Source organism: Silene latifolia, chromosome 3 (genome assembly GCF_048544455.1).
Source record: "Silene latifolia isolate original U9 population chromosome 3, ASM4854445v1, whole genome shotgun sequence".
In the NCBI taxonomy this organism is placed as follows: Eukaryota; Viridiplantae; Streptophyta; class Magnoliopsida; order Caryophyllales; family Caryophyllaceae; genus Silene; species Silene latifolia.
In genome coordinates, this window is record NC_133528.1 from 142,459,563 (window position 1) to 142,482,801 (window position 23,239).

The following is a 23,239-nucleotide window of genomic DNA, read 5'->3' on the forward strand; positions in this document are numbered from 1 at the left end:
AATCTGATGGATGAACAAGGTTAAAAATTTTTGTGCTTGCTGTCATTAGGGATTCTGTTACGTGTATTTTCTTCCTTTTATTGTGACATCTGCAGTTTATTTTGATTCAAAATGCACGGAGAATAAGACATGAATGTAGGCAAAATTGTATTTTGTACTGTATTAATTTTTGTACAAGAACTATCATATACAGTATAAATCTCTGAATTTAATAACTAATAATGTTGAGAAGAGTGGCCCTAGTTTTAACAAGATGTCTAAATAAGGATTCTAATGCTTCATCAACATCTTGGATTTCTGTCTCTAATTTCAAGATCTGACTCGTCAAATTCTCTATTTGCGATGAGCTAATGCTGCTTTTCTTTTGGCAGATCAGTGAGTTAAGAGCTGCATCAACATCATCAAATATACCGCTGGTTGCTACGTCGTTATTCTTGTTGATCAATTTTGTGACAACTGACCATCCACTTTTCTTTGAACCAGTAATGTAAGATACTAACGACTTCAAAGTATCGGCTGTCATTGCCTGAACGTCTTTTAGCAAGGTAACAGAAGCATTGGCCTCTTCTTTTAGTTCAGTTGTTGGTTTAAGATTTTTCTGGCATTTCTTGATAGCCTTCTTGACTGATCTCCTGGTATTCAAGTATTTAGTAGCTTCGCTCGTGATGGTTAGCTCACCGCTGCACCTTCTACGGAGTGCTGACTGAACACCTTGTAGGAGTTCCCTAGATTGTTGTAGTGCATCTCTAGAGGCACTGCAAATGTCTAAGAGCCTTAGAGATCCATCTAAGACCTGGTCTATTTCATTTTGGTTGTGGGATAGGGTTTGTTGATTAAGGGGCAGTTGAAGGAATTCATCGACAGAAGAGTATAAATCTGTAAGGCTGTTTAGACCATGGCTTACAGATGATGAAGTAGATGCAGATAGAGATGATCTCAATCTGGACAACTGCTCATCGAGTTGCTCAGCAACTGGGTGAGGCCTTGATGGTAAACTGATTGAACGAGCGTGGTAAATTGTTGAAGAAGCCATTTTTATTTGTTTTATTTTTGTTGAAACAAAGGCAAAGAAGAAGAAGATGAATATACAAATGTTGTTGGTTTATTTGATGACCTCTCTTTCTTGTTCAACCCTACTTATACCAAAGCAAAGAGTAGACAGAAGGAATCTCACATTAATGGAAGAGTAACATGATTATTATTGTTTACAACCGCCTTCTTCGGAAATATTCTTGGGTTGTCTCCTCCACTGCAAACTGCCAGCCAAGTAAAATATGATTCTTGATTTTGTCTCCTTTAAACATGTAGTTGCATGCTCATCATGATCCTTAAAAGGCGGTATGCATGAGTGGGAATGACACCTTACCGGCCTGTCTGTCATTTGATGAACACAACACTGTATTCTGGAGCTCCTGTTAATCAAATGCTGTTGCAGGCTGTATATTTCTATATTCATTCTTGCAGCAATGTTCACCAGCACAATTTTGACAGGCTGAATTTAGAGCAAATAGACTAGACAAAGGTTAAGGCCAGGACATTTATAGAATCTCAACCCCTTTGGGTAATTTCAGGTTCAAGTGTACGGTTTTACCCGTTGTAGTATTAGGAGGGCCGAACCTAGGGACGGAGCTATGACTCTTAGATTATTTGTTCACTAGTGTAGGCTATGGTTGATCTATGGTCACAACTAAGGGTAATCCAAAAGTAGGGTTAAGGTAAATCTCCACCCCTCGGCTGTGATGCTCGGACTCTTCACATGACCCTGAGGATCCGGTGGACAGGATCCGGACACGGATCCGGACATGGATCCTTCTATGAGAAATCGGTGTGAGAGTGTTGTTTTTAACCTCTGTTTTGTACAGCAGCCCTATATCAAGAGTGATCTTGACATGAATTTTAATGCTCTAATAAAATCTTCATTCATGTTAAAACATGAAAAAACTACTTTTCCTTTCTTTTCTTTGACTTTTTTAACTAATAATCAATTTATTTTCAAAAAAAATAAAACATTAGCCGAGTCCAAATTCAAATTAGGATCCTCGTATCCGAGTCCTTGTTTTTGAGATTTCAAGGATCGGACCCTCGGATCCGTGTCTGTGTCGGATCCTCGTATCCGAGTCCGAGCATCACAGCCCCTCGGTGTGAGACAGTCCTCTAGGCTATTGACTATTGACACACACAAACTTGATACAAGTCTAAGTTCTCACTTAAACATGCAATAATAATGAAGGAACTCAAACTCTCATTTCATGTCGGGTGGTTTTGGTGTGAGACAGTCCTCAGAATTTTATGCTTTTTGAGATACGTTTGGTGATTTCTGTTATTGTTGTTATTGGGTGAGTTCGGGTTGGGTCATTTCATGTCGGGTGGTTTAGTGGTTAGTACTTGTGTCATTTACGTTTGAGGCAAGGCTGGTTTCCTTGCAATAAATCTGATTATTGAGCAAGCTACATTTTTAAGATTAGTGTCTGGCTGTGTTATCGCCCCAAAATGATTTGAAAACTTTGTAAAGATGAGAAAAATCTCAAGGGCCTTTGGAGCATTCTGATGTGGAAACTCAGTCAGCTTTAGTACATGATTGTCCCGATACCATAGAAGCAGCTTCAGATTTGATCAGAGAGCTTCAGTCCGGTAAAGTTAGGTAATTATTTCTTACATTATTTAGAGTACAACTCAAGCTATAAACTATATTGAGTAGACTGACAGCATGGTTAGAAAAAATGCAAGTTAATGCTGCAAGCTAATTATGATTAGCCGTGTGGCATTAATAGAAATATAAGCAATGGTCAGATTATATCTAGCTAACCCCCGTGTGATTTCGACGAATGCCAGGTTGCCATCTTGATCCTAGAGCCAAGACTCTAGGTAGGAGACCATCCAATTACTTAACTTTTCATTTCAAGCAAATTGTCTCGGTTTCTATAGACAAATGGAATCCTGACAACTGGTTTAAGTTTTCCAAGTCAAAACAATGGCATCTTCATATGGATTGATTCTGATCCTTATCATCTTAAGCCGCGTAGTCATTGTGTTGATCATTTGACCGATAATCTGATGGATGAATATGGTTAAATTATTTTTACTTTCTGTCATTAGGGAAGTACATTCTGATCTCATTGCTGACAAAGTTACTTGCCAGATGAATATCTAGATTTTCTAAATTTTCTTACATTCTGATCTCATGGATGAATATCTAGATTTTCTTCCTTGCCAGATGTTCAAACATTTAATTGTCATACTTGCAGTTAATTTTGATCCGAAGAGCACGGAGAATAAGACATCAAGATAGGCAAAATTGTATTTTGTATTGGTAACTTCTGTACAAGAACTATCATATTACAGTATGAATCTCTGAATTTAATAACTAATAATGTTGAGAAGAGTGGCTCTAGTTTTAACAAGATGTCTAAATAAGGATTCTAATGCTTCATCAATATCTTGGATTTCTGTCTCTAATTTCAAAATCTGAGTCGTCAAATTCTCTATTTGCGATGAGCTAATCCCGCTTTTCTTCTGACTGATCAGTGAGTTAAGAGCTGCATCAACATCATCAAATACACTGCTGGTTTCTACTTGGTTGTTATTCTTGTTGATCAATTTTGCGACAACTGACCATCCATTTTTCTTTGAACCAACAATGTAAGACACTAAGGATTTCAAAGAATCGGTTGTGGTTGCCTGAACGTCTTTTAGCAAGCAGACCGTGGCATGGGCCTCGTCTTTTACTTCAGTTGTTGGTTTAATATTTTTCAGGCATTTCTTGATAGCCTTCTTGACTGATCTCCTGGTGTTCAAGTATTTAATAGCTTCACTCGTGATGCTTAGCTCACCGCTGCACCTTCTACGGAGTGCTGACTGGACGTCTTGGAGGCTTTCCCTAGACTGCTGTAGTGCATCCCTAGATGCGCTGCAAATATCTAGGAGCCTTAGAGATGCATCCAAGACCTGGTCGATTGTATTTTGGTTGTGGGATAGGGTTTGTTGATTAAGGGGTAGTTGAAGAAATTCATCGACAGAAGTGTATAAATCTGTAAGGCCGTTTAGACTGTGGCTTACGGATGATGAAGTAGATGTAGATTGAGATGACCTCAATCGGCTCAACTGCTCATCGAGTTGTTCAGCAACTGGGTGAGGCCTTGATGGTAAACTGATTGAACGAGCATGGTAGATTGTAGAAGAAGCCATTTTTAATTGTTTTGTTTGTTGAAACAAAAGGCAAAGAAGAAGAAGATGAATATACAAGTGTAGTTGGTTTGATGACTTCTCTTCCTCGCAAATCCTTATTTATACCAAAGCAAAGAGTAGACAGAAGGAATATCACATTAATGGAAGAGTAACATGATTATTATTGTTTACAACCGCTTTCTTCGGAAATGTTCTTGGGTTGTCTCCTCCTCTGCAAACTGGCAGCCAAGTAAAATATGATTCTTGATTTTGTCTCCTTTAAACATGTAGGTGCATGCTCATCATGATCCTTAAAAGGCGGTATGCATGAGTGGGAATGACACCTTACCGGCCTGTCTGTCATTTGATGAACACAACACTGTATTCTGGAGCTCCTGTTGATCAAATGCTGTTGCAGGCTATATTTTTCTATATTCATTCTTGCAGCAATGCTCAGCAGCACAATTTCAATAGGCTGAATTTGGAGCAAGTATACTAGGGAAAGGTTAAGGCAAAGCACAGGCCGGCATTTCTAGAATCTCAACCCCTTAAGGTAATTTCAGGTAAGTCTGTTTCTAGTGTGTTGTTACTGCATTTTTTTTCCGGTAAAGTCTGGACATTTTGTAAACTGACAGCATGATCCTAAAATGCAGGTTGATGCTTATACCTGCATAAACATAATTATTACTCATTATGATTAACCGTGTGTCATTAATAGAATTTTATTATTATATTATCGTGCTAACCCTCTTGGTTTCGCGTAGAGTCACAGTAGGAGAGGGAGACCATCAATTAACTAGACTTTCCATTTCAAACACTGTCTGAGATTTTACAGACAATTGGAATCATGACAACTCATTTACAATTTCAAAGTTGATCAGATGCTATTTTCACGTGGATTGATTCTGATCGTCATAGCCATCATCATCATCATTATAATGGTAATACGCGTAAATTATCAGTAATGAGCATCAATGCAACTATCAGATACTGTAATCAGGTCCTATGATATCATTGCTGAGAAATTTTACTCTGTTATGCCTAGATTCTTTTTTTTGTTCCTTGCCAGGAGTTGGTGAATTTGTTAAAGTCAAATTTGTTTCCGATTCGATTCAAAATCAATAGAGAAGAAGACATCAATATAGTCAAAATTTGATTTGTATTAATAATCATATACAGTAGGAATAATTTGTACATTTAGTAACTAAAGATGTTGAGAAGAGTTGCTCTAGTTTTAACAAAATGCCGAAACAAGCACTCTAATGCTTCATCAAAATCTTGGATTTCTGACTCTAATTTTGAAATCTGATATGTCAAATTCTCAATTTGTGACGAACTAATTCCGCTTTTCTTCTGACAGATCAGTGCGTTAAGGGTTGCATCAACATCATCGAATTCATTGCTGGTTGCTAGTTCTTTGTTGTTATTCTTGTTGATCAATTTGGAGACAACAGACCATCCACTTTTCTGTGAACCAACAATGTAAGACACCAAGGACTTCAAGGTATCAGCTGTGACGGCTTGAACATCTTTAAGCATGTTCACGGTAGCATGGGTCTCGTCTTTCTGCTCGGATCCTGATTTAAGATTTTTCAGACATTTCTTGAGTGCCTTCTTGACTGATCTCCTGGTGTTCAAGTATTCAATAGCTTCGCTTGTGATGGTTAACTCGCCACTGCATCTTCTTCGAAGAGCTGACTGTACATCCTGAAGACGTTCTCTAGACAGTTGCAATGCGTCCCTAGATGCGCTGCAAATGTCTAGCAGTCTTAGAGATCCATCCAAGACTTGGTCGACCCATGTTGCATTTTGGGTGTGGGATAATATTTGTTGATTAAGTGGTAGTTGAAGGAATTCATCAACCGAAGAGTATAAATTTGTAAGGTTATCTAAACTGTGGCTTACGGATGATGAAGTTGATGTTGATTGAGATGATCTCAATCTGGTTAACTGCTCATCAAGCTGTTCAACAACTGGATGAGGCCGTGATGGTAAACTGATGGATCGAGCATGGTATATTGTTGAAGAAGCCATTTTTAATTGTTTTATTTTTGTTGGGACAAAGGCAAAGAAGAAGATGAATATACAAGTGTAGTCGGTTTGATGACTTCTCTTCCTCGCGAAATCTTATTTATATGAAAAGCCAAGAGTAGACAGAAGGAATCTCACATGATTACTGTTGTTTAAACGCGCTTCCTTAGGCAATGTTTTTCATTGTCTCCTGCTCAGCAAACTGCCAGCCTAGTATAATTTGATTCTCGAGTTGTCTTCTATAGTACACGTAATTGTATGTCTCCCTATGTCCCTCATGATCCAAATTTGGCGCTATGCACGAGTGGGGATGACACCACACCGGCCAGTCGTTTGGATCGTGTTAGTTTTACTCTGGTTGTTTCCGATGTTTTTATGATACTCTTGTCATTTCGAGTTGGAATTTGTTTCGGGTGTGTTATTTTTTGGTTATTTGGGACAAATAACCGAGAAGTTACTATGTAATTAAGCCTGCAATTTGCAAGTTTTCATAAATATTCTCAAGGCCTAGTAGCATTCTGACATGGAACCTTGTGATGCAGCTCATAAAGGTCAATTGAAGAGGATGACTGTCCCGAAATCATTTGAAGAGACAGAGACTCGAAACAGCTTCAGCGAATCATCTTCCTTTTTGATGCAGCTCTTAGCCTTGCGTTCTAAATCAAACCAGCTTCTTCTTGTGCACATATCAGTAAGTAAAGCTCTCTGTGTTAGTGGGGTAAGATTTTGTACATTCGACTCCTCCCTAACCCCACAATTTGCGGGAGCCAGTGAGACATTAGGGTGATATTAAGTAATGCTTTACCTGTAAAATACAGCAAGTATACTGACAACATAATTATAAAATGCAGATTGATACCTTCTTGAATCTTGATAATCATGATTAACCGTGTGGCGTTAATTAGATTTCTGACTCACCTCGTGTGGTTTTGTCATCGATCGTCTTCTTTAACAATTCAGCTATAATTACTCATTTGGACCACCACTAACTTCTGAACCAATAACTTCCATGATGCTTCTAAAATGCAAGTTGATGCTTCTGCACGGATGAACATAATGACGATTAACCGTGTTTCGTTAATATAAAATTAGTAATAATCAGATTATCTGGTTAGCCCTCGTGTGGTTTTGTCATCTTCTCCATTACTAATTCACCTGCATCTACTTAATTATGTGGACCACTAATTACTTCTGATCTAATATCTTCCATAAGAGATGCTTGCTGGAACATGCATGGTCGTCCAATCCACCATAATGTATAGTATAAGATATATTATCGTCTTCTACGTAATTATGATCAACCGTGTAATGTTAATATAATATTTACCATGACTAATTAGATTATCTGGTTAACCCCTCGTGCAGTTTTGTCATCATCTTCTCTAATAATCAAGCCACGGCATGTACCAGTTATTGTTTACTCCCACGATTTATACAATATGATGAGTTTCTGACCACATGGACATCCGGATAAAAATTGGAAAGGTACCGGGAAGATTAGCATGGTCCATGCTCAAACATGACGCGCACTATCACCATGTTAATGAACTCTCGGGCTAAGAGCTGAATGTCAGGTTGCCAATGCCAACATGATCCAATACTAAGGTGGGTGCTTCACAGTAGGAGAACATGCAAGAATTTAAGTTCTATTTTCAATACAAATTGTCGGAGTTTTCATAGATAGATGGAATCATATACAGTAAGAATACTTTGTACATTTAGTAACTAAAGATGTTGAGAAGAGTTGCTCTAGTTTTAACAAGATTCTTAAACAAACACTCTAATACTTCATCGACATCTTGGATTTCTGTCTCTAATTTCAATATCTGACTTCTCAACTCCTCCATTTGCGATGAGGAAATCCCGCTTTTCTTGTGACAGATCAGCGAGTTCAGAGTTGCATCAACATCGTCAAATACGTTGCTGAATGTTGATTCCTTGTTAGTATTCTTACTGATTAGTTTCGCGACAACTGACCATTTACTTTTCTGTGAACCAGCAATGTAAGACACCAAGGACTGGAAAGTATCAGCTGTTATCGCTTGAACATCTTTTAGCAAGCTGACTGTGGCATGGCTCTCGTCTTTTACTTCAGTTGCAGGTTTGATATTTTTCAGGCACTTCTTCACGGCCTTCTTGACTGATCTCCGAGTATTCAAGTATTCAGTAGCTTCGCTCGTAATGGTTAATTCCCCGCTGCATCTTCTTCGAAGGGCTGACTGTACATCTTGAAGGCGATCCCTAGACAATTGCAGTGCGTCCCTTGATGCGCTGCAAATGTCTAAAAGCCTTAGGGATCCATCTAAGATCTGATCGACCCATTTTGTATTTTGGGTTTGGGATAGAGATTGTTGGTTAACTGGTAGTTGAAGGAATTCATCAACAGAGGAATACAAATCATCTAGATCATTTAAGCCGTGGTTTACGGATGATGAAGTAGATGTAGATAGAGATGATCTCAATCTGGACAACTGCTCATGGAGTTGCTCAGCAACTGGGTGAGGCCTTGATGGTAAACTGATTGAACGAGCATGGTAGATTGTCGAAGAAGCCATTTTTAATTGTTTTTCCTGTTGAAGAAAATACAAAGAAGATGATTTGATGACTTCTCTTCGTCGCAACGTTATTTATATATGAAAGCCAAGGGTAGACAGAAAGAATCTCACATGATATATAATGTTTACAAGCGCTACCTAGGCAATGTTTTCGGATTGTTTCCTCCTTCGCAAACATGATATTCTGGTGATCCAAAGTAGGTGCATTATTGGTGTTGTTAGATGAACATAAACATTATTACTCGTATTATATATGCATTATTGCACCAATGTTGTACAGCAGAAATTCGACAGATTGAATCCCAATCAAGTAAACCAGGGAAAGGTACGGGTCAGGTACGAGTCATGGGAATTTAACATAATTCTTTTTCTGCATATATCAGTAAGTATAGCTCTCGTTATGAAATGCAGGCGTAAATTAACAGCATTATCATAATCTGCAGGTTGATGCTTGTACACAGATTAACATAATTGTGATTAACCGCGTGTCTTTATCAGAATGTTAACAATGATCGGATCATTTACTCATCGACTGCAGAAAATTGTCAGGATTAACATAATTGATGAAGCCTTTAAGATAATGCAAGTTGATTTAGTTTTGTGTCATGCTTTGCTGTTCATATCATGTTAATTATGGAAAAAACAAAGAATATTGGGTAAAAATGTATGTATCTGTATTCAATTTGTGTGTAAGGATCCCTACAAAATTGATAATGTTTGTTCTAAATCTTCTAATTACTAAGGATATTCAAAAGAGATGCTCTAGTTTTAACAAAAAGCCTAAACAACGCTTCCAAAGTTTCGATAAGTTCCTGAATGTCTAACTCAAGATTCACCATCTGGGTTTTCAAATCCTCAATCTGCAATGCACTGATGCTGTTCTTTTTCTTCTGGCAGATTACAGAGAGTGTATCATCAAGAGCCTCAAATTCACTGCAGAATGCAGTCTTCTCATCCCTGTGGTGTACTAGTTTTGCGGCTACAGACCAACGACTCCTTGTTGATTTCATCTCGGCCCCATATAAGTTAGACAACAAGGATTTGAAGATATCAATAGTAATTTGTTCAACTTCTGTGAAAACGTCATTATTTGTCTCAGAGGATTTGATGCTTTGCAGGCACTTTCTGATTGTCTTTTTTGCTGTTTTTCGGGTGTTCAGGTACTTAGTAGCTTCACTGGTGATGTTCAGTTCGCCATTGCACCTTCTGCGAATCACTGATTGTACGTCTTGGAGATGTTCCTTTGTGTTTACCAAAATGTCACGAGATGTAGTGCAAATGTCTAGGAGCCTTAGGGAGTTGTCTAAGGTCTCCTCAACATTCTTTGGTTGGTTGTAAGGTAGTTGGAGAAACTCATCGACACAAGAGTAGAGATCTTTAAGGCCATTTAGTTGGTTTGTTAGGGAGGATGATGACGTTGAGGCAGATTGAGATGATCTCAATCTGCACAACTTCTCGGCTAGTTGCTCTGCAACTGGATGAAGTACTGATGGCAAACTGATAGTGCGAGCATGGTAAGAAGTTTTGGAAACTGAAGAAGAAGAAGAAGACATTATTATGTGTTTCGGTTTTGGTTAATGAAAGGCAAAAGAACTTGTATGGAAGTCTTGGTTTGGTGAGTTCTCTTCATTACATCTCCCTATATATAAAGCAACAACAATATTTAATTTTCCGACCCAACTTGCCAGCAAATCATTGATCAGATTCCTGATTATTATACAAGGCATTGCATGTTCATGGCGATCATACAAGCGCTATCATAAGAGTAGTTGCGATGCTACTGTCTGTTGTCCTGCACAATGAATAGATAACTGGTTATCTATAATGTTCCCCTACCACTCCCTGCTGAGATTACTGGTTATCTGTAATGTTTAAAATATCAATCCACATTTTGCTGAAATCCTTTTTCGGGTCAGTCTCCGAAATATAAGTCGTCGTGCACACGAGTGACATTGATGTATTGTCTGCTGTACAATAAACAGAATTTCTAAATGAACTGTCAAAATCTGACCAGAAGATGTGTCTGATGCATCTACCAAATGATTCATCATTTAATAAAATGCACGAATGGCACTGACATTAATTGGATTGTTTATAGCTCCTATCATCTGAATGACTTGCATTTTAAATCAAGTCAAGATCCTCTTGGTGCACATGGTTGTTACAGGCGACAGGTCGATCCTACGCTACTTGCTTACGCGTAATGTATTTTATTCACTAATCAAGTTAGTAATGAATATAATGTTTATGCTAAGAAGGTGTTTTTGCCTGAGCGCAACAGCCCGTGTCTCTCACCTGCAACATGGAGTCGTCAGGAGGTCAGGATGGATTAAAGTCAATACAGATGCGGCTGTCAGGCTGTGTACGATAATGGTAAGGTGGGACTCGGGATGGTGGCGAGAGATGATGAGGACCTGATTGGGGGTATGGGATGCAGGATAGTTAATTGTGGGTGGTCATCGAGTATAGCTGAAGCGTTGTCAGCGTGATTTGGCATGGATTTGGTGATCCTGATGGCCTGTTTGAAGATAACGCTCGAAATTCCTCCTCTTCTCAATTTGAGGTCCTCATGTTTAACTCGATTTCATCTTTTTATTGCTTATTTTTCGAGTTTTTAACACTTTAATTCTTTCATTTTATTTGGTGAAATTAAACTGTCAATATTCTGTCAACATGTTTATCCAAGTCGTCCATTTTTTCTGATCTTAGGTTAAATCGATTATTAAAACCGTCTTATGAAATAATTTTATATACTGGAAATATATAGATAAGAAGTAAGAACTATACCCGGCCCTACACCATACTGATCGGTAAGGTCACTAACATTACCCCAAACCTCAACCCCGACTCTAGCCCATAGTAACTATGGATGTCAGCAATCACCATATACTCCAGCGGTCAGTACTAACCCTAACCCAAAATTAGGGGAGATTGGTAGAGCAACTTGGCCTCGGAACCTCAGACCCTAGCTCATCTGGCATAATTTTATATCCATTAGTGAAGTGCACAAGAGCCAGACTACTCGATGTAATTACAGGTAGAAGCAAATTCAGCCGGGAAATTGACATACATTCAAAATAATTAAATTACAATTTTACGAGAAAATATACTTAGAAACTTCATTGTAAAAATTTTAAGATAACAATTCAATATCATAAAATAACTCAAGAAACTACACCCAACCCTGCATTCTCATCACCTGAAATCTCAGGCATGATGCAATTAGTGGAAGAGGAAAAGACTCAATATGAGTTTTCAAAAGAAATACTATAATTTTACACAAGAATCACTGGATAGCTCACACGGCCCCACAAACACGGACGTGAACTGGCGGTCCCCGGCAAAATATTGGCTCGGTGGGTGAATCACTTCTGGCACGAGCTCTAAGGATGTCGTTAGCATCATTGATCACGGACGCTGCCATTAATGTGTACTCCCCTGGTACTCCAAAATATAAGGACAATGAATGCTTGATTTCCTGTAGCGGAGGCACCTCTAATGTAATTCCGTTAAGGACACCTGAACAATTAAGTAGAAAGATATTAATAAGAATAAATATAATAGTTTGGCCTCAACCATCACCTTAAGGTTTTGGTTGAGATGGTTCATCTATCATGGTATCACAGTGACCAAGAGGTCACAGGTTCATCTATCATGGTATCAGAGCCAGAGCCAGTGTGACCAATAACTCACGAAGTGGAAATTCAGCCATTGTACGAGGGGGCATGTGCACTAACCACTCTTCGAGCCCAATGGGCACTCGAGTGAGGGGGCGTAATAAGAATAAATATAATAGTCATGAAGACAAATTTGATGCTGGTCGGTTTTCATGAATCATGAGTGCCGTTCTCAAGGTTATAGCTCCTTATGGAACAATTGCCCTAGTTTACTAATTTAAGAGAGCACATAAGGAATTATTAGAGTTAGTGTGCAGCAGAAGAAAAATAAGACGAAGTCGATACTTACCAGCCCATAGCACGGTGGCCTTGGGACCCTCGAGGCAATTTTCTCCAGCAACGTCTCGACATGTAATGCTGAGATTCATCTTGATCATTTCCTTAGTGTTATTCCGAACCAAAACTTCGATAGGGGTTAAATCATGGGCTAATACAGAATTTCCGGATACAGAGTTCTTCACATCATCTTGCAAACCATCCCGAGCAAGCCGGAACCCGAATGTTAAGGGATCCGGAAGCAGCACATCCATAACAGAGGTCTGAAGGGCGGCCAGCATAGCATCCTTAATATTGAGTTCTCCGGAGTTATTACGCCCGGATTCCCAGCGAACTTTTATCCTAGAGATCAAGTTCTTTATACAAGCATTTAGCTCAGCTTTAGCACTCTTTTCAGGGAAGCTTGAATTTCTAACAGTCGAAGGCCCGTCCGCTGAGGGTTGGTTCATTAAGAAAGAGCCATCTAGAACAGGAAGCTTAAAATGCTCTAGTGGTATCACCACTCTTGCGGAGGAATCCCTATCAATGGTGGTTTTTGGATAGCCATACTCAGCAGATTCATGGTCGATAGAGCTGTCCTCGTCAGGATTAGAGTTTTCTACCTGGACTGAGACACTAATAACAAACACCACATCGGTTGGATTGGACAGCTCGAGTTCTAAAAAGCGAAGACCCCAAGTACCTCGATAAGGATCAATTTTAACATACGGGCGGGATAGTGAATCAGTACCACCATTGTCTGCATTGGATGGTTTTGGAAGGCTTCTACTGATCTGAGTAGGGATTTCCATAGATAGCATACGGGCCTTGACAAATGATAATCCTTGCGAAACACAGACATTCAATGGCACAACAAGACGTCTACCAGGAGGTATTGACGATTCTGTGTTATTTTCAGTAGGGCCTGGCAAAGAAGAATCCCATTGTATAAATCAATGGATACAATTAAGCTTTTTAGGCAGTACATCAACAACATTAACACAGGGCCTCAATCACTATCAATGTTGGTGGGGTAAGAAATGTCGGATGTTTACTGTCTTTGCTTTATTCCATCATATTCCAAAGCCGGTAAATACAAGTCTTTGGCTCATTGGAGATAAAAAACGTTTACATCAAAGGAATAAAAAGAGAAAGGACGCATCAAAGTGTATAACTGGAGTTCATTTACTTTTCAAGATTTAAAAGGCACGTAAAGAGACGATCTTCAGTGTAGATGATTCGACAAGGTACCATGTGAGATCTACCATAAGATAATTTACAAACAAAATGTAGCAGTAGAAACTGAGAAGTCCTACTTCGGAAATCCAGATGCATATCTCTCTATCACCTAAAACTAAACTATAAATATTACAATTACGAGTAATTGAAAGAGCATGAAGCGTGGGCTTAAGGTTGGGTCTCCTCCCAGTAAAGTCAATTGAGATGCTTGTAAAGTAGCGGAGCCAAGATTTGAACTTAGGGGGGCGGATGGTTAATAATATAAGGTAGACTCGGAAAAAATTAACTACAAACTTCAAAAATCTCAAACATGTTTCCTCTGACCACAATCGTTCAATTAAACATTTACCTATCGAGTCAAGGACCCTAACTTATGAAGTACTTGCCGTATGTTCGTTCAAAATCACCACTATGACTGAAAGGAAAAAAAACTTGGAAGCCCAAAATGTAATTTATCGGAGTACTAATCATATATGCATATGCAGAACCACTCAATGTATACAGTGCCATGAAGTAATGACTTAAAAAAACTCTTGTCTAAGTGATTACCTGCATAATGAATCATCAACATTGGGCTGGTCCCATCTTTTTGTTGCCTTCCTAAAATTGCAGACCTCCCCGGACCAGAATCAATGTCCACGCCAGTGTGTTGCCATGCCTTAATGGTCACTGGCAGAGTAACCTCAGCACCGGGTTTTAGGGGGAGGGCCGACTTTAAGCTTTCATATGAAATTGAAACGACGGCATCTTGGTTTTTCCCGGATAATGATATGTGTGCTTGCTCCACAGCCACTGTCCCAGCATTGGCCAAACTTATCCATAGATCACGAATTTCACCTTCATATAGAATCACAGCTCCATCGCCACCTACAACACGTGACACAAGCAAGGGCAGTGGGGCCACTACCGAAATGCCAGGAACCGACACGTTTCTCAAAGTTGGGGACCCACAGCTACGAAAAGGGTCCGACAACACGAGCCCTTGCGCTGCACCTAGTAGCAGGTTATCAACATCTCTAAAAAGGTGTTCTGTGATAACTCCAAAACAGTGTGCAATGCATCCCGGAATTGTTATGGGACCCACGGATGTGGGAATCCCGGATAAAGGGATGACTTTTGATGAATTAGGAGGAAGAGTCACACTGATAGGAAAAGCATTGAAGTTTCCAGTAGGAACTGAGAGATATATGCTCTCAACAACCAAGTCAAAACCACATGGGTTTGCCAATTCAACTAGCACCTGAACTGGTTCACCAACAACCCAAATTAACTCCGCTTTACTATTGCTATTAGCATCCCCTTTGCTGAATGGAGTGTAAATGAAAGGACCGGTAGGAGCAGCACCAGCCCACCAATCTTCTCTATCGGGATTGCGCTTTACAATGTCCATTTGAGATGGATTCACAGGAAAAGAATGTAACCTGAATACCATGAGCATACAAATCAATTCAAGTTTTTGCCATCACATAATGACAAAATATTCAGTTAAGGATAAGGTAAAACGGAAATTGTAATAGATTTCCACGCCTAGGCAATGGCAATAACAAAATGTGTCAGTTATCCCTCTAAATAATATCCCCCTCCATCCCATTGATATTGTCCTCATATAGACAAGGTTAAGGAAGCGTATAATTAAGCAAGGTATTAAATCGCAGACGCGCGGTTACCGGACACAAATCGCGGTCGCGTCCTATAATTCTATAGTGTCACGGTTCATCACGGCATGCTTTTATATTGATCATACAAGCCATATCGGTCTAGTATCGACTTTATTAGCCTTGTACTGCAAAAATATTGGCTAGACTCTTCATATATCGGAAAATATCGGTGCAAAAAGTTGAAAATCCTTCAAGTATAACAAGTTATCCAATTAAGAACAGAAAAGAGAGTTCTAACTCGTTGTAAACCTTTGCAAAGAAAAAAAACATAGAAAATTTACTGTATACTACTTATTAAAAAGATGAGCAACTTACCTAATGAAAGGCAAAGCAGGATCAGCACAGCGAGTCCCCGAAGGAAGCCTTGAAGCAGTGTTATTAAGAGCAACTACGAGGCTATTTTGGCCAGGCGGTGTAATAAGAGGATAGTAATTTCTTAGGAGGCGTGCTGCTGCACTCCATGCAGCAAGAGGATCTCCTGCTTTCATAGCTGATTGTAGAATCTCTCTTAGAACAACCATTTGCAGGGTGCTCCACTGAGACTCAAACTGTGAAACTATTGAATTGGGATGCATTTTCCCCACGTCCAGCTGACTCTGTCCATTTTCCTGTAGTGAGGAGAGAAGATGGAGGGTAACTTGTTATTCTCGAGTCATTTTGGCAAGGAAAAAAAGTCTACTATGATATTCTCTCACTTACAGGGAGAGCATCTCTGGCAATAGATGCTTTACTTTCAACTCGATAAGCCTTTGTTGAAATTGCTAAAACTTGCAAAGCACTTATAGCAGCAAATCTGTTGTCCTGTTGAAGATACAGCTGAGCAACCTGCCTTGAGAAGAAAGCAGCTTTTCTCTCATACCCGAGCCTAGAATAAAGGCGAGCTATCTCAACATATAACACTAATCGATCAGTTGCATCAATCAAAGATTTTGAGCCATCTGCAGCATTTGTCAATAGATCGACAACTTCTTTAGCATGTTCTGTCCTGTAAAGGCGTGACTTTCATATAAATTAGCCATGAAAAATCACAAGAGAAACAATGCAGCATTACATGAAATCCCAATTTAGTATAAACTCCTGATTAACCATTAAAAAGTTAAAACAGGCTTTACCAAACAATAAGAAAGTGGATGTGAAATAACTGAGTCAGCTAGCTTAACAAAATAATGAGTCAGCTAGCTTGTCTGGTAAATAATTCGGGTCAGCTAGATGAGCTCAGCATGAAAATTGCCCATGTGATCCTCTTTACACTTGAAAAAAAAGGATATATTATTCAGAAACAAAAAAAAAATATTGGCTGTTGCGCCGTAAGATGTCCAAACTTGAATTTTTTTTAGCAAGAAACTAGAGATCAAGTAATTATTGCACATTGTGAAGCAGTACACATAAAAACAAAAGGTACGCAAACAAAAGACCCACAAACTGAGGATTAAAAAGCCATGCACTCTAGCATACTCAGCTTATGTTTTAGAAACCAATGTGCCGATGAGAACATTGTTTTTCCTTTCCAAAACAATTTTTCCTTAACAAAACAATTGCCAGAATGATACGCCCTGAACTAGAGATCATGCTGAAAAAACAAGAGAAAAGAGAGTGAAGAATTGACAGATTCATCTTTCACTCAACTCTGACCAACCTTGCACACACACACACACACAAATACAGGGGGAAATAAAATTCTGTGAAAAGAGGAATATATCCCTCATAAAGTAGACAAATCATTACCTACAAAGGAACCGAGCCAATTTCAAAGTGGATTCGAGTTCAAAACTCACAGGTGAAACTCTGCAAAGGCATAAATGAATAGTCTAAGGTGAGGATTATATATCAAAGATTACGAGGGGAACAGCATACTCAGATAAAAAGAAAATATTACACAAAAAATAGTCAAACCATAAAGCTCTGATCTCTAACACATAATTCTATTGAGGCATTCCTCCATCAATTTGTTATTGTTAACTTGTGATGGACTCGCTATAAGCTCTCAACCCGAACTCCTTGATGATTCAAAAGACTTGCTTAAATGCTAACATTTCCTTTTCTTCCAGTGAGAACTAGAATCTACTAAAGTCGAAAAAAAGACAAATTTTGATTTTGCTTATGCACAAATTTATGTTGTTAAATTTACTATAGTTCGTTCATGATTGCATCGTTCAGACCCTCTTCAAGTCATCAACACTGAAATTCTAAAACATGATTCCCATATTTGTTAAAGATTATAGCCTATAGTTATAACACCAATACACAGGCATAGACTCAGCTCACCTTTGTGCGTTGTCCTGTATGAATGACTTCCTGTAATGAAGAATCACACTATTATAACGATACCTCACCTCATCCTCTAATGCTGGATCACTTTGTCCCATACGGTCCATCTGTTCATAGAGCATTCCTCCAAAGATGTAATTGTTATAACAAAATGGAAAACAAAAATGGATAATAAGGTCAAGAATTTTATCATCAGACAAGCAACAAGATAGAAAGAGAAAGAAGAGCTTCAGAAGTGTTGAAGGTATGTCAGTTTTTCTGTTATAATGAACATGAACTGTGTTATCTTTAAACGCTATGAACTTTATAAGACCGACTGAAGTCGCTAATACCCATAAGACTAAAAGTCTATTGTACAGAGTAGTTATTAAGTTCTCTGACTTCACATCATTACGGAAAAAACATGGTCAAATGCGTAAGTGCAATAACACTACATCACGGATTAGAATTTTGTATTGTAAGTGTAGATTCTAAATGACACGACATTTGATAATAAGGAGGAAAAAAACAACTTTTCTAGAATGATACAGCTAGGCTTTCCAGTCACTGAGACAAGCCCCACTATGAAAACTACAAAGAATTTTTTTTCAGTGTTTAGGTTACCCATGCCTCCGTGTTTCCGTCAATTTACAATCCAGATTGGACTTCCTTCTCATATATGTGCATTTATTGCTGACTAGTCATTATCTTAAGGTAGATTTCCACTCTTCCAGCTCCATGACTTAGTAAGCTTAAAACTTGCTGATTCAGTTAATGCTAAGACCTAGGATCTGCTAATTGCCCTCAGTACACCTCCATAACTTGTATGTACGATTCCAATTCGTCCTCAGCAAGGAATCAGCAACAATGCAACACCTATAGAACATAAGGCATAACTCACTCGCCCTACAATCTGAGTTATCTGAACTTTGTTTAGAGTTTAAACTTACGGTAACTCAACTGAAGAAACTCAAGTGGTGGAACAGTGGGCTGCTAATAAGACCCTCTGTCCTCTGCCCCTCAGCTATAGCATCGTATTCATGCAAGGACACTAATGTATCAATGAGACCGAACAAAAATGTGAATCAATGAAGCTGAATGAGAGGTTGTCCACAAAAATAGTAGGGGAGAAATAACAGCTATAACGAGTGGTTCAAGAATTGCACAGCTCCCAAGGGTAACTCTCATGGTGTTAAAACAACTAACTATAAACTTGCATGCCAATTGCCAAATACAGAAGACATTCATGGAAAACTCCCCGGAATCCCGTTTGATCCTAGTAAAATTAAGTTTAATCCACAAGGAGTAAGCGAAATGCACGGGACCAACCCTACTATCCAATGAGAAATAATTTTCCCTCCATTTCAGTCAATAAGCCATATATTTCGAAGTTTCCCTCAAAAAACAGAGAGAGAGATGAGGCTTATTGACTAAAATGGAGGAAATGCAATTTAAAGATAGAACAGACGACTGACAAAAGCTTGTAAAGTGCACCAAACCTCTAAAGCATCGAAGAGTAATACAAGAAAGGCAACAAACATAGAATTACCAGTAATGCGCACACACTTCCTTCCAGAGCCCCAGCATACCAGAATAAATCTCCTGTCAATCTGGCAAGTTCTAGAGCGGTGTTGTAGTGGGCATTGGCATCAACAGGTGAACCAGCTAACAAACAATAATCTCCGATGGTTTTTTGGGCACGCCCAAGCCTCCGCTTTTTGGCCTTAATTACCTAGGGTGAACAGATACATGTCAAATGCAATCACATTTTGGAAAGGCCTTGGAGGCTCTAAAACAAGAAAGAAGAAAAAATCTAAATTTATGTAACACCTAAACAATAAACCTCCTCTGAGCTGAGACTAGTTTGAGAATCCAAGGGCGTCTTGACTATTGTTCCAGCAGATTCTGCTTTGAGGACCCAGTTTTCGAATTCCATTAACAATGATGCGGCAATATCCTGCATCATTGTGTGCATGTGCATCTCCAGAGTCCGCCGATCAGCAGGGGGGAACAAGTTTAAATCACCCTCCCTTTTGCTACCATCCTTGAGCTGAAAGGGAAGAAAACAAATCGATGAAGACAAGATGTAAAATCCCAAAAGAAAATTGGTTCAAGGGAGATGAAGGTCTATTGGTACCACTTCAAGGCTATGTTTCTCAGACTCAATAGAAGTCTCCAACGCGTGTGTATGTCAATTGTTGGCTTCGGTTATTTTATTACAAGAGCTCGTGATTTTAGTTTAAGAAGTGAAGTGTCCAAATGTTACACCAATGGTGTCGGTGCACGAGCTAATGTCAGAAAATTGCCATGGATAGCTTTACCGACATTTCATTTCACACCATGATAAGAAATTATAGACCAATTTTACAGATGATATGCCAAAAAAAAGTGGTCAGGTTGCAATACATGCAACTTTGACAAGGCCGAGCCTTTAGTAAACTCAGCTCATCAAAATCCAGCACAACTTAATTATCTATGCCAGTGGGGATATTCACATCATTCCAATCATATACAGTGATCGCAAATCGCACACTCTATAGTCCATTAGAAATTTCATCAAACAGAAGAACATGAAACATGAACAACAATTAGAAAAAAAAAAATCAAATCTTTCATAAGCTAGCTTCACTCAAACTACCCCTAGAATCAAACAACCAGTAGAAAAAGGCACTGCCCACTATATGAATCCAAACAGAAGTCAAATCTTCTCCATCAAACTAAATCAATCATCAAAAAACAACTGGGTAATCACCAAAACGGGATAATGTGAAGTTCCCTGCTCATCCCCAGGGCAAAATCCAAACAAAGGCCAAATCTTTTCTATCAAACTATATCAATCATCAAAAAACAATAACTGGGTAATCCCGAAAACGGGGTAATGTGAAATTACCAAATCATCCCCCCAGGCAAAACCCAAACTAAGACCAAATCTTTTCTATCAAAAGAAATCAATCATCAGAATAAACACAACTGGGTAATTGCCAAAATGCGAAAATGTGCATTTACCTGCTCATCTTTCCCTAAAAACATTTTTGAGCAATAATTAGTATAATTATCAATGACAATGGCCAATGGGGGCTCACCATCATTCCAATCATACACAGTGATCGCGTCGAATGCTTACGCTATAGTCCAGTATAATTTGATCAAACAACAACTTCACTCAAACCCACCTTGGAATCAAACAACCTATAAAAAAAAGTCATGATCGGAACCCAAACAAAGGGGTCGGCTAACATGAGTCATCCTTCAAAACCGCTTAGGCATGACCCATTATATGAACCCAAACAAAGATCATATCTTTTCTACAAAACTTAAACCAATCATCAAAAAGGGCATTAGTTTCAAAATGATCTGGGGTTGGCTAACATGAATCATCCTTCAAAACCGCTTAGGCATGACCCGGTAGATGAACCCAAACAAAGATCAAATCTTTACTACAAAACTAAACCCATCATCTAAAAAAATATTAGTCTCAAAATGGTTTGGGGTCGGCTAACATGAATCATCATTCGAAATCACTTATGCTAAATCCAACAATAACCCATCAAAAAAAAAAAAAAAAAAAAAAAACTGATGCAAAATGCAAAATTACCTGTTCATCACCAGGACAGAACCCAAAACATTTCTGAGCAAGTGCAGAATTATAACCCTTACAAACAAGAGAAAAGTGATCACTAACAGAATCAAGATTAGGCGAAGAAGGACAATGAAAGATACCAATAACAGAAAGAATTTTTCTATTAGATTGAAAATCTTCCCAAGGACTTGGAGGTGATCCACCAAGTATAAACTTAAATCTTAAAGAACCAGAATCCCAAGGTTGATGACTAAAAGGTGATTTCTGATGTTCAATATAAAAAGAAGAAATTGAAGAAAGATCAACTTTAGAATGAAGTGTTAATAATGATGCATATTCTCTGAATAATGATGGTGTTATTTGACCTATTGGTACTACTGCTATTCTTATTGTGCACATTGATTCTATGCTTACATCTGGTTCCATTTTTTTAGGGTTTGATTTTGTGGGATTTTGGGGATTTCTAGTTCTGGGATTCAGGGATTGATGATGAATTGATGATGATGGTGGTGGAGATCCCAGAAGTTATTTGATTTTGTTAAATTAGACAGCTCGGTTCTGGAGAGGAGATTGAATGTGGTTGACACTTGACACACTTTGACAGGGGTAGGCATGGACGCATGGTACACAAAATCTCATTGAAGACGGCACGTATCCGTCACTTTAGAGTGACGGATACCATTTTCTCTCACAAATGACCCAAATAGAGGAGTGAAGCGGGGTGCCCCCACCTTGTCCCCCCCTATCCGTTTTGTGAGTGGCATTACCCGTCACTTGCTCCGACCCGTCTTCAGAAAGACTAATTGAGCATGGTAAAAGGAATTGATTTGAACCGAATGTTTATTGTCGTAAATTGATTACTACCTTCAAATATTTTGCTAACAACAGATTTAAAAAAAATGTTTGATTCAAAAATGAGCCTACTCGACCGATCTAACCTGAATTAATGGCTCGAGCTCGTCTGCGCTCATAATTGGCTTGGAAGTTTGAGCTTGAACTCGGTATCGGTTCGAATTTGTTTTAAGATAAAGAAATGATTTTGCATAAGAAATAAGGAAATGATTTTAGACCACACAAAACACTTAATCCACATGCAAATGAATTTGAACCACATAAAACATTCCAAAAAATGAAGGAGGGAAGAAAATCCGACTACCATGAAAAAGGAAAGAGGAAAGAAATGAGCTACTAATAGTAACAATTATAATTGATGGGGCATATTCTGCACCGCTGACCAAGTCAACATACTGAGCCAGGTCAAAGATGTCCACAACAAGTCAACGACTTATACAGCCTAGCCGATGCCGACCCATCTGTGTTAGCCTGGTCTCGGCGTGACAACCGCCAAATGACACATACCCGCGTACTCATATCCAAGACCCTCGGCGGTGAGTCAACATCATGGCCCGCCGGCCGCCATAGGTCCTCGGCCGAGGGGTAGATCGATCTTTCCACCGCTAGCCACTTGGCACACGTGACAAAAGGTGAAGGCCTATAAATACTCCTCAACCCTCATTGAGGAAAGGATCGAACAATTAAACCAAAATACACTATTCATCCAGTAATATCTCCTTATCTCTCTACAACATATCTAGCCAAGTAACACAGCTTAATCCTTTGAGTTCATCGACTTGAGCGTCGGAGTGAGTACGCTTGGCACAAAGCCAAGCCCCGCGTTTGTTCATTGTTGCACAGGAGAGGCCGAGAGGAACGATAGAGACGCGAGGAATCCAACTCAAGACATTATTCTACGAGCCCAAGGGTGGTAACGATACTTTGCTCCGGAATTACACCCGAACAATTGGCGCGTCTGTGGGGAAAGACACTAGAAGC

The 23,239-nt window shown here is 39.0% G+C and overlaps 6 protein-coding genes across 6 annotated transcripts; all 6 read right to left on the reverse strand.

Moving 5' to 3' along the window:
- Positions 1-208: 208 nt before the first annotated feature.
- Positions 209-1,033, reverse strand: LOC141649822 (uncharacterized). The gene has a single exon (XM_074458497.1). The coding sequence runs from the start codon at positions 1,031-1,033 to the stop codon at positions 209-211; it is 825 nt and encodes a 274-aa protein (XP_074314598.1).
- A 2,324-nt stretch (positions 1,034-3,357) lies between these two features.
- Positions 3,358-4,185, reverse strand: LOC141649823 (uncharacterized). The gene has a single exon (XM_074458498.1). The coding sequence runs from the start codon at positions 4,183-4,185 to the stop codon at positions 3,358-3,360; it is 828 nt and encodes a 275-aa protein (XP_074314599.1).
- A 1,176-nt stretch (positions 4,186-5,361) lies between these two features.
- Positions 5,362-6,327, reverse strand: LOC141649824 (uncharacterized). Its single transcript, XM_074458499.1, has one exon. It carries the CDS (start codon positions 6,196-6,198, stop codon positions 5,362-5,364), a length of 837 nt encoding a protein of 278 aa, XP_074314600.1. The 5' UTR covers positions 6,199-6,327.
- Positions 6,328-7,913: 1,586 nt separating this feature from the next.
- Positions 7,914-8,819, reverse strand: LOC141649825 (uncharacterized). The gene has a single exon (XM_074458500.1). The coding sequence runs from the start codon at positions 8,748-8,750 to the stop codon at positions 7,914-7,916; it is 837 nt and encodes a 278-aa protein (XP_074314601.1). The 5' UTR covers positions 8,751-8,819.
- Positions 8,820-9,446: 627 nt separating this feature from the next.
- LOC141646358 (uncharacterized) lies at positions 9,447-11,265 on the reverse strand. Its single transcript, XM_074454268.1, has one exon. The coding sequence runs from the start codon at positions 10,301-10,303 to the stop codon at positions 9,482-9,484; it is 822 nt and encodes a 273-aa protein (XP_074310369.1). The 5' UTR covers positions 10,304-11,265; the 3' UTR covers positions 9,447-9,481.
- A 592-nt stretch (positions 11,266-11,857) lies between these two features.
- Positions 11,858-22,022, reverse strand: LOC141648229 (trafficking protein particle complex II-specific subunit 120 homolog). The gene is made up of 10 exons (XM_074456740.1): positions 21,422-22,022; positions 19,670-19,876; positions 19,376-19,558; positions 17,845-17,954; positions 17,305-17,364; positions 16,279-16,564; positions 15,895-16,187; positions 14,471-15,342; positions 12,717-13,607; positions 11,858-12,269 (listed from the first exon to the last, which is right to left on the reverse strand). Exons 1-10 carry the CDS (start codon positions 21,830-21,832, stop codon positions 12,049-12,051), a joined length of 3,534 nt encoding a protein of 1,177 aa, XP_074312841.1. The 5' UTR covers positions 21,833-22,022; the 3' UTR covers positions 11,858-12,048.
- Between the last annotated feature and the right edge of the window lie 1,217 nt (positions 22,023-23,239).

What these genes read in the sequence shown, in the direction of transcription:
- LOC141648229 (XM_074456740.1), bottom strand. Translation starts at nt 21,832, where the DNA reads ATGGAACCAGATGTAAGCATAGAATCAATGTGCACAATAAGAATAGCA. An exon ending in TTGGCTCGGTTCCTTTGTAG is followed by an intron (nt 16,565 to 17,304) that starts GTAATGATTTGT and finishes ACGCCTTTACAG; the next exon opens with GACAGAACATGCTAAAGAAG. An exon ending in GGCCACCGTGCTATGGGCTG is followed by an intron (nt 12,270 to 12,716) that starts GTAAGTATCGAC and finishes TTAATTGTTCAG; the next exon opens with GTGTCCTTAACGGAATTACA.
- LOC141649824 (XM_074458499.1), bottom strand. Translation starts at nt 6,198, where the DNA reads ATGGCTTCTTCAACAATATACCATGCTCGATCCATCAGTTTACCATCA.
- LOC141649822 (XM_074458497.1), bottom strand. Translation starts at nt 1,033, where the DNA reads ATGGCTTCTTCAACAATTTACCACGCTCGTTCAATCAGTTTACCATCA.
- LOC141649825 (XM_074458500.1), bottom strand. Translation starts at nt 8,750, where the DNA reads ATGGCTTCTTCGACAATCTACCATGCTCGTTCAATCAGTTTACCATCA.
- LOC141649823 (XM_074458498.1), bottom strand. Translation starts at nt 4,185, where the DNA reads ATGGCTTCTTCTACAATCTACCATGCTCGTTCAATCAGTTTACCATCA.
- LOC141646358 (XM_074454268.1), bottom strand. Translation starts at nt 10,303, where the DNA reads ATGTCTTCTTCTTCTTCTTCAGTTTCCAAAACTTCTTACCATGCTCGC.